The 14,290-nt window shown below is 36.1% G+C and overlaps 1 protein-coding gene across 1 annotated transcript in view; it reads right to left on the reverse strand.

Moving 5' to 3' along the window:
- Positions 1-469: 469 nt before the first annotated feature.
- LOC149169055 (uncharacterized) overlaps positions 470-14,290 on the reverse strand; it is a 541,452-nt gene continuing 527,631 nt past the window's right edge. Inside the window, exon 13 of the mRNA XM_089428542.1 lies at positions 470-1,051. Coding sequence (XP_089284668.1) covers positions 833-1,051 — 219 coding nt within the window. The 3' untranslated portion in view covers positions 470-832. The remainder of the gene's footprint in view (positions 1,052-14,290) is intronic.

Below are 14,290 nucleotides of genomic sequence, written 5' to 3' on the forward strand. Positions count from 1 at the left end.
ACACATCTTAAATGTGCCCCTGGATAGAGTCCGTCTTTAGTTGAATTCATGATCAAACATGCCTTAAATGTGCCCCTGGATAGTCTTACTTTAGTTGAATTCACGATAGTTCGATGCATTATGAACCTGATAATTTTTTAACACAACAGAAATAGCCTATAGGAAAAGACCTCTAAACCCAAAATGATGTGAATTGGCATTCAAAAGTTTTGTAAATCCTGCCATGTCGCATTATTTCCAATATCTTGACAAGAATTCAAACCACTGATAGAGAGTTCGTGGACCATAGATATTTCCTTGATTGTAGTTGCTAGATGTTTTTGACATGATGATCCGAAGGCTTAGTGCTAAGAAACATGATGCAATTCGAGAAGAGTAATTAATGCTCTTGGAAACGTGCAAATCAGAGATCATTAAAAATTTATTGGAAAAGAAGATTGAAATCGCCCTGGAATATTCACCAATAATATTAAGAGTAAGATCTAATTGCATTAGGTTATTTATGTCTAATGAAATTTTGCAAACAATCCTCATTTAAGGATTATATTTTGCAATACAGGGTAGCATAAACAAGTGAAATTTAGGCTTAAATTTCTTATGTTTCCTAGAACTCTATAATGCAGAACAAACCTCTTGAGGATGTACCGTGGTGAATTACTGAAGCAAAGACCTGGCATGCTATAATACTGTATTAACTGAAGATTTTACTGTCTAGACAATTTCCCCTCAACAGCTTTTGATAGCATTACCATTACTTATTTTCATTGAGAAATAAATATACAGAATAAAATGATGTTATAAAACGTTTTTCAAAGGGGAGCTTATCCCCAAATTATCGAACCTTGGCAATTATGTCTGGAACTTCAACATCTAAATCATTTGCATCTGTACATGTTAATGAAAGGATCAATTTATTTTCAGTCATGGGAACTGTGACCTTCCCAACATTATGTACAAGTTCAAGAAGAGTCAAATGCATCCTCTCCTGCATCCTTTTCTTGGGCAAAAATTCCGCATACAGGAGGCTCTTTCCATACATAATCATGTTAACCTGAAACACAAGACCAGAGACTGATCAGTTATTTAATAGGTGGCACCTAAAGAACTGCCACTAGTTAGAAATGGGATGGTAGTTCGTTATTTAAGATATTTAAGAAAACTTGCATTTTCAGCAGAGAAAAATGACTGAATATGCAAAATTTGTTTCCCAAAGTGTAGCATATGATTGTTCATTGAATCAAATTACTTCAAGCAGGCAATTAGTTTTATATACAACATTCAGAGGAACATTTTAATCTAAAAGAATGCCATCGATGATTCGATTGGTAAATGTTTGAATTTAAAGAGGCAGATAGAGAACTAGGTTTTGGCATGTCTCTGCAGATTCTCAATAATCTATTTAGTGAGTCGATTTTGTTCCATAAGAATATTGTACATAGCCAACATATTAATCTGAACATTTTAATCTAAAAGAATGCCATCGATGATTCGATTGGTAAATGTTTGAATTTAAAGAGGCAGATAGAGAACTAGGTTTTGGCATGTCTCTGCAGATTCTCAATAATCTATTTCGTGAGTCGATTTTGTTCCATAAGAATATTGTACATAGCCAACATATTAATTCAACCGATAATCAACATGAATGGGGCATCTAATCCATGTTAACTGGTTTGGAGATGTAAGTGTGGTCACAATCAGGTTTAAAATAAATTTTTTCAGACTTTGTTTAAGCCATTTGAACTTTCAACCATGGAACAGCAATTAGCTCGCAAATCACAATGGTCGTCAAACAAAGCAACCAATTTTTTTTCCAAAAGTGTATAAGATAAGACATTGTTATTTTCAATAAATTTGATTCATCGTGGCTGTGAAGAAATCAAGAATTGTTCAAAAGGCATACAGAGTAAGATTTAAAAACACTGATATTGTTTTGGCATTGATGAATTCAATAGATTTGTTTAAAAGCTTCATGTGAAGTGGTCTGGTTACAAAAGTCCCAAGCAATAGACAATTGTGGCCAGTTCAAGGGGAAAAGAATAAATTCATTATGTTGACATCTAAGTCTGAAGTAAGCTATACAAATTAATGCAAGAGTCTTTAAAACAAGAGTTCTCTGTGTTCAAGTTTGTAGCTATGCTCGGTCTTCATAATTAACATTTTAGCCCTTGACATGTATGTAATGATAAAAGCCAATCATGTTCTTCATGTTGACTCCAAAAAAGAAAATTATTGAATTTGTAAAAACTTGAAATTTTGGCTCCAATTGTAAAGTCGTCCCTCCATAAGTTCAGGTCAGCCTGTCCCTTTGGTCACACCCATTCGGCCTCAAAAGACACTATATATACACCATTTCAACCTCCACGAAGAAAAAACTTAGACTTTCTGTGGCAAGCGAATAGGACTCTCTGAGGCAAGCGAAGAAGTCTTTCTGTGGCAAATGAAGAAGTCAAATCTGAGGCAAGTAAAGAAGATGAATCTAAGGCATATAATAGGACGAACCTGCGGCAAAGTTTCTGAGTTTATCTGGAGCATAACAGAGTTTTCTTGAGAGACGAGGGATGGACTTCAGCCCTAACAAAGAAGAATAGACCGAGTTTAATTGGGCATCTTGGTGACTTGATCTAAGGGCAGTGGACCAGGTTTGACCTAGCTTTAGTATTGGTCAGTTTGACCTTGTATATGACTTGATGTATCTCTGTTGAACTTAATAATTTCTCTAAGAAGGGTTTCTGGGGTTTTCCCCCATGTGGGTTTTCCCAGGGTAAATTATTGTGTTCTTGTGTGGCTGTCTCTTTATGATCCTATTGGCATTTTTGTTTTTTTTACTGTTGAGATTCTTTGTGCAATTACTTTATGATGAATAATAAATGCAAAAAAAGATTAACCTAAGATAAGATCATAAGAAGTAATTGTCTGTTTAGAGGATCCTTTAAAAATCAACATGGTATCAGAGCTATGTTGCAGGAAATGTTGCCCCCAGGTCTGTTTCAGCCAGGAAACGAAATGGAAACGTGTACCGTACGGCCTGGAAATGAGTTTCCGGCCTGGGGAAACGTGGCTAGAATAGCCAGAAACAAGTTTCCAGGCTGTACAACGGAGTTTCCACTTCATATTGCAATTTTTTTGTTTTTTTTGTTTTTTGTTTTTTCAGTTCTAATTTTTTATTGGGCAAATAAAATATCTTGTGGATGCTTCTAGATGCCTCTCTCAAGTTATAAAAAGACTCTCGCCTCATTCCCTTATCACACAATTGAGCAAGTTGTTTCTCTTGGAGACGGACAATTTTAGCAAAGGAGAAAAGAGGAAGAGAGCAGTGGTCTTTTGTCTTTATAGTTCTTGCAGCCTCATAGTCTTTATTGTACTTGCAGCCTCATATATATAATAAAGGCTGATTTTGAGATTTGGATATATAATAAAAGTTGATTTTGGATATTCTGATATTGCTATTTTCATTATGTGATCATTCATGAGTAAATGTGATGTAAATTTAATCATAATGTTTAAACTTTAAATGTAATAAATTATAATGTATCATGTATGCTTTATGATTGCACATAACATTTCTTAAATGTCCTAAATTCTAATATATATATATATATATATATATATATATATATATCGCATTTCCCCATTTCCAAAATTTGGGGTGGTCATGTTTTGTATCCGTGCTCGTTTCAGAAACTCGTACCCGTCTCCAAAATTTGGGGGGGTCACGTTTTGTACCCGTGCCCGTTTCAGAATCTCATACCTATTTCCCTGTTTCATGCAACTTAGTATCAGAGCCATTGGGTGAAAGACCAGCCTTGTCATTTAGCCTGTTTTGATAGAATGACAAAGGAGTAGACAAGAAGCCCTAGTCTAACATTACAGTAGGGAAAAAGCTCCTCAAGACCATATTACAGTAGGCCGAAGGTCTACTATGAAATGAGTCCTTGTTTGTGAAAGGAATAACATATACACCAAAATATGTTCATGCGTTTGGGGTCCAAAGTTCTGATCTTCCAAGTCAAATTCAAGGGCGTATGTCTGGTGTGAAGAAGGGAGTTCTGTTTAAGATATAAGAAGAGCCCTACCTCATAACTAGATAGAATCTAACCTCATCTCAGGTAGGCTGAAAATCTCAGAAGATGGTTGCAGGGGACTGAAAATCTCAGAAACCAGTTACAGGGGGCCAAAAATCTCAGAAACCAGTTACAGGATCCAAGATACCTTAGGAGATCTGAGGATACTTCGGTCAAAGTGCAGAAGACCTCAGGCCTAATAACAGAAGGCTAAATGAATTTTTAGATGATCACAGAAAACCTCGAAGCAATTGCTTTGGTGTATAATTCCTTTGTGACTTGATTGACGTTTCTTAAGGCAGAACCATTGGAGTGCATATTGTTTCAAGAAGAAATCCTAAGCATAAACTTAATTTGCATTAATTCCCTATAACTAAAGCCAATGAGACTCAGAAAGCAACCTAAAAGAAACCTGAAAAGAATTCTGAGCAGTGAGATCTATTCGACCTGTGGAAGACACTGTATTCAAAAGAAGGGATTAATCTGTTGAACAAGGTTTGAGAAGGACTGATACCTTAAAGTATCAAAGATCTAAGAAAGCATTTGTTAGACAAGGGGACCAGCAAACAAAAGGTATGATCTCAAAACCAAGATGCATTGCAAGATATATATTATTGCTCTCAGAAATTTGAAGTCAAAGTTCTTCTGGCAACATTTGATGATCTCTTGTCCAAGGATCAAGTATAGGTCTGATGGAGAAGTCTAGACTCTATAGTAAAGACTTGTGTCAAAATTTCTATTGGATCTGTTGACCTCTAGTATCTTGAAGGATGAAAATTTTTCAGTACAAAACTACATTAGAGGATTATGTCAATGTTCTGGAAACATTGCCCTACAAATCATATGCAATTATGAAAGGAATCCTTAAAGAACCATGTGTAGCATATAGGCCATTGTTGGTGCATTAAGTATGATATGGGTGACCTGAATGTGTGCAATAAAGTGATGATCAAAAGACACAGTCTGTCAAGCATCATGAATCCAAGTTGAATTCAGGCTTTGCATAGACCTGTGTAAGAGACATTTCCTCAAGACACCTCTGTGGAAATATCATCGCTCTTAAGATATATGATCTCTGAAGTTCCTTTCTGAAAGGGGAAGTCATGAAATTCATTTGCAAGAAGCCATTCAACTCTTGAGATATTTGGTTCTTAAATCTAAAGCAAATATCTTGCTATGATTCGAAAGCTCAAGGGCTGATCGTTTTAAAGGAGGCATACAAAATTTTATGGTCTTGAACATTCTTGGATATGGAAAGGTTGCTACTGATGTTGCTACTATTACCAGAAATTTAGAATTTCTGGGCTCATAGTGAATAAGAGGCCAAGTTCCTCGTTAAGACTGAAGAACAAAGTCATCTTAAGAAAAATGAATTATTTGCAGAACCTTACTATTATCACTGATAGGCTACTTGGGTTGAAAGGATAAGAATAATGTTTAGCTAAGAATATTAGAATAGTAACCAAGTATGCTGTGGGATCCCTGATCTTGATTGTTTGCCAAAAACATGGGGATTTTATGATTCTGGAATCTGACTTGAAAGAGGTGCAAAATGAATCTATGTAAATCTAGGGTTTGGAAGACTGAATGAAAGTCTTGGATGCGAATAATTCTAGGGTTTTTACAAAATTGGATATCTAGGGTTTGTAAACCCTAGCAGGCAATAATGGTTTAGGCTTTATGGACAAAGCCCTAGGATTGGATTTATATCAACGTTTCTGCAAAAGAAGAAACCCTAACTCTTGTAAGAAAGGAATGCCATCATAATGATGTGGATCAAAGCTGATGAATTGTAGATGGATGCATTTCTTCCATTAATAGGTATGTTCAAAACCCTATGTTAATGATTTTTTCATAGATTAGGGTTATGCTTGCTTGCCTCTTTGCCTACCAACATTTTGTTTCTTTGTTTTTTTCCATTTGCTATAATTTTCATGCCCATGAACCAATGCAAGGGTTTTCTCCATATTTGGACAGCAAGCTTCATTTTTTTTCAACTTTCTTATGCACCCTCTTATTGCCATTTTTCATTCACATTGCAAAATGCAAATAATGTAGTAAGTTTTTTTGAATGAGGTGGTTATTACTTATTATTTTTTCATTTTGTGTTGGGGGGTTTAATGCTAATTTTTTTGTTTTTTTTGTGCCCTAGGTTTGAATTAGTTCACTACAAATGTCAAATATGCCAAAAGTCTTGGACCCATTTTGGGAGTATGGGGAGGCTGTTGGTGGGGCAAATCAGGCATATATATCATGCAACTTGTGTGGGACCAAGATGTCAGGAGGGGTTACACAATTGAAATACCATCTGGCTAGACTCTCTGTATATGATGCAAATGTAATTCCTTGTATGGTTTCTAGTGCAGAGGTTATACAAAAAGCTCGTGAAGCAATTGCTGAACAAGACAGAAAGAAAGCTGCTAGGGAGAGGCCAATGGTCTCAGATAGATGGCTGCTAGTTTTATTTGTTTTGCAACTTTTGCTACATGTAAGTTTATAACTCATGATGATGAAATACTTTCAAAGTTTTATATATGTGATGTTATTTTGTTTGAGTCCTTGATTGGACAATTATCACTATCAGGGATCAGCAGGATTTGGTATTGCCTTTGAAGTTTGATGTATCATTTCTATTTGACATCATATATATCAGTGCCTTCTTCATATTTATGTGCCAATGTGTTTAGTTCATGTTGTTATTGCTTTATATGTTTAGAGATATGAAAAAAAATGAATATATTATGCATTTTTTATGCTTGCCGATATTTGTCGATATTTTGCCGATATTTTCGCCGATATTGCCGATAAGATATTTTCTGGACCCTAGTCGATATTTTGCCGATACCGATATTTTCAACACTGGCCCAAACAATTCAACCATGAATCAAACGTATCAAGGAACAAATCAACTATCGGTACAATGATAGATCAACAAGATCATAACTTCTCAACTTCTTCAAACTTTTGGAGGATCTTGATCAAATGCTTCTTTTGAGCAAGAAAGATTCCATTAGTTTTCTCCCAAACCTCAGGTTTTTAAGTAGTAGTGTATCACGCCATGATTCTTTATGTCAAATTCTGCTTCTAGTTCCCTTCGAAGGCAATACCTTTCTTCTCTAACTCATGAGTCCTTTCATTAGGAACAAATCATTTAATCAATCCCGAGGTCGTCTTTAATAATGAGGTTTCTCTAACTGAGACAAATGTCTTATCAGGATCCTCTTCCTCTTATTGGTAGAACCTACTTGCTTTTATGCTACCATATCTTGCATACTAGATTTTGACAAGTAATCTTAAATTGCTTGCTCCTTCTGAACTTGGTTCTACACATAGGGAAAGTTCTCATGTTTTGCTTCTTTCTTCTAGTTCTTTCAGCTACTGTCAACACCTAGGCAACCCTTGTTATCAACTTGCAATCCTCACTAGGAGGCCATTGGAGAACAAATACAATACATAGACAAGAGATTATCAAAGAGAAGGACAACAATAATAGAGATATAAAGTACTTATCTTTTGAGAAGAGAATCAACTCCCTCTTAGTCTTGTATTATCCTTGTTCTTATATCAACTTGATGTCATTTATGTTAATTCCAAGAACTAGGGCTACTTTTTGTTAGCAGAAACAATCAGTCCTAGAGTTTGTCCCTAAGGTTTCTTAATTCAAACCTTTGCTAGGGTTTACAAACCCTAGATGCTTCAATATCCAAAGTCTTCAAGACCTATCATACTTCAAGTTTGCGAATTCTACAAATATACAAATGTGTTAGTTGCAAACCCTATAAATGCTATTAACAAGCCTTCAATATGTGAGATGGAATTCATTTCAGGAACCTAGTCTTTATATGCAAGGAAAGACTTTAAATGCTAGCATATCAACGATTTCTAATATATCTACACAAACCTCTTTTATAATACATTACTATCTTTAAAGATCGTTAGCTTATTCTTCATGTGATTTCATCATGACCTAGAAGACTTAGCATTATTTGCAATATAGTTGACATAGGTCATCAGTTGCAAATGAACAAAAAGTTATACGTACCTCCTTTAACCTTACATGTCCATCTTTATAGGGATCTAGTTCTTGTGCAACAAAGATTATCATCTTTCTTCAATAGAGGTGCCTCAAATCTTCAATCTAGGATACAAACCAGTGTTGCACGAAGCGCCCCCCACCCCCCGGTTCCAAGCCCCGAAGCGCGTCCCGTACGGAAGCGCCTAGGAAGCTTGGCTGGAAGCGCGCTTCCGAAATTCGGAAGCGCGCTTCCGGCTTTTTTAGATGCTTCCTGGAAATTTGGAAGCGCTGGCGCTTCCGAAGCCCCGAAGCGCGCTTCGTACGACGCTTCCCAGACGCTTCCCAGACGCTTCCCAGGCGCTTCCCAGACGCTTCCAGAAAAGCTTCCAGAAAAGCTTCCGGAAAAGCATTTAGAAAATCGTTTTTTTTTCAATTTTTTTTTAAATTTTAGGTGAGTTTGCTTGTTGGGGGTGGGTCCACCTTGGGTTAGGGTGACAAATGAAAGCAAAAAAAAATATAAATATAGCAGATGCTCCCTCATGGTAATGTTAAATTCTTAAAGTAAAAGTGACATTCTCCTTTATTTTTCATTTTCATCCTTTTACTTAAATTTTTAACATTACCATGAAATGACTCAGAATGTTTGAGAGTGGTTCCAGCCTCATTGGACTTCATATGGAGAAAATAGAATTTCATATCCTATTCAAAATTCAGCAGACTTAACAGTTTTCAGGTATTCAGGATCATTGGGATTGTGGCATTTCATTAGATTATATCAAGTATGAAGGTATGCGATTAGCATTTAATCAAGAGCACCAAGCCCTATATGTACCCTGGTGTTGGTGGTGTTAATTGTTGAACTCCTTTGTCACGCGGCACGCCCTTAGCAAAAAATTACCTTTCAATCAAGTCAAAATCATCGATCAAACATGTTAAGCTTTTTCTACCATATTTTAAGTCTTGAATTAGGTAGTTTGATCAAAATTGGGCAATGTTGACTAATATCCCTAGACAATCGAGGTAGAGGCAAAGGCTAGACAAGAGGAGAAGAATCTAGATTCTAGATCATTAATGTACAATGGATGTTATATCTATCTTGATTTATGCAAAAATATGCATGTTTTCATGTCTTCTACAATTAATTTGGTATTTGGGATGTTTGTTTTGAGTATAAATGCAAAAAAATATATAAAATATATATATATATATATATAGCAGACGCTTCCGCGGACGCTTCGCTTCCTAGATTTTTGGAAAATGACGCTTCGGCGTCCCCGCTTCCAAAAAACGCTTCCGCTTCGCTCCCGCTTCGCTCCCGCTTCGTGCAACATTGATACAAACCACAAAAATTTCTTTGGGCTGCTAAAAAGAGATATGTTCACAACAGACTCACACTTCTCATCAAGGTAGCTCATGTCAACTTTCCAATTCTGTTCAATACTTGTCCATAAGTTGTCATATGTTTGTCTTTCATACTGCCTTGGGAATTTCTTGTAATACTACGTAAACGAACTATCCCTCTTCCACATGAATGTTATTCGAGCTGCTTCAGAAGTGTCTTATTTAGTCATAGTAGAAGGTACTATAGACCTTCATGTTATCCATAGAGAGTAGCATAATTTCCATAGTCCCTCGCATGAGCCAAGGGTGCAATCCTCCACATAAGCAAGTGATATTTGTTTCAAAGATACAGACTTTGGACTTGTTACCTTTCATGCTCAGGCTAGTTATTTTTCCATAGATTTAGATGTCACTTGGATATTTTATCACAAAAATGAGGCTTGATACTGCTTGTGTTTCCACAAGCTTCACATACCTTCGGTTTCCTAGGATCATAGGGAGATAAAAATATTGTTTCTATGCTTCAAAAATTCCACAGAGATATAACTTCAAATTTCGCCTTTTTTCTTCGCCTTTAGACTTTGTGCCTTTTTCTACACTTTGCACCTTTATGTCTTTACTTCTGATTAACCCTCAAATTTTCGTTAGCGAGTAGCTTTGTCTTTTATTTCAGATTAGAAGTATGTGTGTTGATGGGCTTTAACTGAGAGATGCCAGTGTACTATATATAGTATTTCTCCACATACGAATGGATACTTCTCCATATGATTTAGATCACAAGTCTCATCACCACAAGTTTGGATATTTTGTGCCACAAGAACCACAGGTACTTCATTTACTGCTACGAGATAATTCAGACCTTTGATTTCTTTCCCGAGTGTATTTCTTTGCATATATATATATATATATATATATATATATATATATATATATATATACGAGTTTCATAATTTCGTATGGAATAGTCTTTCAAAGGTTTAGCATCACCCAAATTAGGATATTAGAGAATATTGCTTGGCATGTCCTCATCTTGGTCTCAGAGATTCACCATAAAACTTGTTCATAGAGACATATTTACTTTCTGATCTTCATAACAGAAGTCTCGGACTTCTCTTCTAGATCTCGACCTAGAATTATCTAGGCTCGACCTAGTAATCACCTTCAAGCAGCAAAGCAAATTTCGTATGGCAATAAATTTGGACTAGAGTACAAATCTCAAACCTTCTGAAGTACTCTCTGATTCATACTTGGAGCAGACTCTTCCACGAAACTTCAAACTTCTACTAGGATCACAGAAGAATTCAGAACTATTTCTTCAATACTAGCTCTAATACCATGTTGGAGAATCAAGATTAAAGTTTGATTCTTCTTCTTGACAATTAATTGTGAATGTCATATTTTTCTTTATTACTTATTATGTCTTCTTCATCAAGCAATTATACATATGTTCAATCTTCCAAGAAAATAAAGAGACAAGAGACACAAGAATTACGTTGCTAGCCAAGGAAAAACCACAAGGGGAAAACCCAACAATCCTTCTCTTATAGAATCAGATCAAAGTGAGATATCCAAGACCAAGACAAAAAACTGCCACCAAGACACCAAATCCAACCCTCCTCCAAGTCACCTCCAGGAGGCAAAGTCTACGTCAACCAAACTATTCCAATTCTAGTCAAAGCTTTGAAATTCAGACCTATAACAAGATGGGCCGAAAAAACTGGTCTGCAACTCCTTTAGAAATTTCATCCTCTCTCACTGAGATTCTTCCACGTGTACAAGCTCCTCTCTATTGAAAATGTAACTTTGTTCAGTCTTCATAATTCTCATTGTACTCATGTTGTTATATATATCTTATGTATCTATCAAAAGAAGAAAGAAAATTATTATTTTTCAAGCATGGTTATTATGCTCCATTTAAGTGGTCATCTAGGTCAAGCATGCATTTCATGCTCCTAGGGTTTGTCAAGTCAATAAGAGATGTGTCATGAGTCAAGAGTGTCTTTGTCCTATATATAAGACCATATTGGGCAATTTGTAACAAGAAAGAAGAATTATTTTTGAGTCAAAATTGTCAATATTGACCTCCAAGACCAAGTCGACTCTGCCAGTCCAAGTCGGCCTAGAAAGGCTATTCAACCCCTTGAAAGGGTATAAATACAAGTGATTTCGACCACATTACTGTTGAAATATGTAACTAGGTTCGATCTTTATAATGACATATGTAATCATGATTTTATGTATTTAATGAAAAGAGAAAAATAAATTTATTATTGTTATTCCTGAGGCATGGGTTTCATGCTCAAGGGAGATTTACATTTAGGTCGAGCACCCATTGAGTGCTTCTAGGGCTTTTCATTGAGTCTACAAGTCAATTGAGTCATTTTCATGTATGAAAGACTCTTTTGGGCATGTTACATATTGTAAAGAAAATTTATTTGAGTCAAAAGAAAGTCAAAAGACCCTCCAAGACCTCATCATGGTGCAAAGATCAAGTCGGCCTACATGAAGGGGCAAGCCGACTTAAAGATAGCAATTCGTACCCCTAAAAATCTTATAAATAAGAAGGAACTCGATCACAATTGGACACAATCTCAAGCAAGTTTGATCTCCTTAAGATAGAAGCTGGGAAAGGATGAAGAAAAAGAAGAAAAACAAATTCGAATTGTTGGGCCTTTCTCTCTCTCTCTTTGTTAGGGTTTCTACAATTACTGGGCAAGACAGAATTCTGAAGCTGCAACGAAGCTGTGAAGCTACAGTTAGGTTGAAACTGTGAATCTGTTGGAGAGGTTGAAGTTACAGTAGAATCCACTGGTCGATGTTGCAAAAGAATTTGTTGGGAAGAAGAATTTGTTGGATGTTGAAATTGCTGGATGTTGTAGTTGCTAAGGAACTGCTAGAAGGAAAGCTTGTCAAGGGACTTGGTCTTGGAGGGTCTTGGTCAAGGGTCATAGGTCTTGGAATTCGTCAATTGAAGATTCTATACAAAGAGAAGAATTCTTGTGGGGTTTCCTCTCAAGTGGAGAGGTTTTGGCCATGGTTGATCGCCTATATCTTATGTCTTTTGTCTCACTGTTCTTTATGGTTTGGTAGCTTTTTTATGAACAGAACACAATAATAATTAAGGTAAAAACGAATCTAATCAAGATAAGAAAAAATACATCACAAGCAGTTATCAAAGTAAGAGAAATCACACAATCTAGCTGCCCTAAATTTCGCAACATGGTATTTGAGCTAAGGTGACAAGACAAGGAAAAGTAGCTAAAAGAAGGACACTCAAAGGTCGAAGCACTAGAAGGGCTCTCAAAAGGAGTATCAAGAAGATGAAAAACATTGACATCATACCATCAAAAAGCCATTCACAAGGACCAAGTACAAGCAAAGAAGACCTCAAAACCCTAGTTTATCAAAAGAAGGGTTTCTCACTTGAAGCATTGTTGGGAAGCTCGCACAACATCATCAGAGAAGATCTCAAGGACCCTATCTAGAAGGACTACACATTGAAGCATCTTGAAGTCTCTACATTCAAGGGAAGCAAGAAGAGCCCTTGTCAACATCATCAAGGAATCAAGGTGATCTCTCTCTCTTTAAAGCGTCACTTTTGAAGGAAGACATCTTCTATTATCAACATCATCATCAAAATCAAGAAGGCATCAAGTTGAAGATATTGTCATCAAGGAGCATCTTCACTTGACAAGTACCTTTATATTTATGACTGGATCTGCTATCAAAATGACTTCATTTTGCAAGGAAAGCAACAGATTGGTTGGGTCATCAAACTTTCTTGCATGGAAGAAGAACACAAATTTGATCCTCATTGAAAATGAAGTCATTGAACATGTTAAGGGATCAATTACTATCCACCAAAGGAAGAAGCTCAAGCTCTAGCAAAGTATATGAAAGGGGAAGTAAGGGCTCAAAGGATTCTCATTGAATCCATCAAGGATCCCCTCATACCTTATGTATCAAAGTTGGAGACATCAAAAGAAATATATGACAAGTTAATAGAATTGTTCTCTGTAAGTACTGCAGGAGAAGTGATATCTTTGAGGAACGAGCTGTACAAAATGAAGATCTCAAAGGAAGATGGAATAGCCCCATATTTTATGAAGGTATCAAAAATAAGAGACTAATTACAAGAGTTGGGAGAAAAAATGTCCGATAAAGAAAGGACCACCATAGTGCTCAATGCACTTCTAGAGGAATGGGGAAACTTCACATCTAGCATCTTCGGAAAGAGGGAAGACACCCCATTCAATGAACTCTAGTCATTGTGTAAAATTGAGGAAATCGGGTTGAAAGCAAAGAGCGACGTGGGACCAAGAACAAGTTCAAGCATTTGGTTCCATGGCTAAGAGAAAAGGAAAGTTTGGGAAATCTGTTTCTCATAAAAAGAAGAAGAATATGTCAAAAGTCTAATGATATAGCTATTAGGAATATGGACACTACAAGAGAGATTGTTCGAAGTTCAAGAAGGGCAACAAAAGGAAACAATGTTACTTGGGAGAGGGAGCGAAAGCGGGGAGCAGGAGCGGGAGTGACATTTTCAGAAGCTCCCTGTTTGGGAGCGAAACCCAGAGCATTTTTTATATAATATATATTTTTTTTATATTTTGATACATATATGTCAACAAAAACATGTAGAATAATGAATTAGATATAAAAAACATAAAAAAACATAGACTGAACCATATAACAACAATCATCTAGAAGTTATAATCTTCATCAACCACGTCCACAAGTTAGTAACATAGTAACATAGTAACATACAACATATTGAGTCTCATGATTCATCAATCTTAAAGTTTCAAGCTTTCAAAATTCAATATATAACATTTATCATCATTGATCACCAAAGTTGTACTTGTAAGCTAAG

The sequence above is a fragment of the Pinus tabuliformis genome, chromosome 4_2, assembly GCF_031772625.1.
Source record: "Pinus tabuliformis cultivar Carrire ecotype Pingquan chromosome 4_2, CPIR1, whole genome shotgun sequence".
Classification (NCBI taxonomy): domain Eukaryota; kingdom Viridiplantae; phylum Streptophyta; class Pinopsida; order Pinales; family Pinaceae; genus Pinus; species Pinus tabuliformis.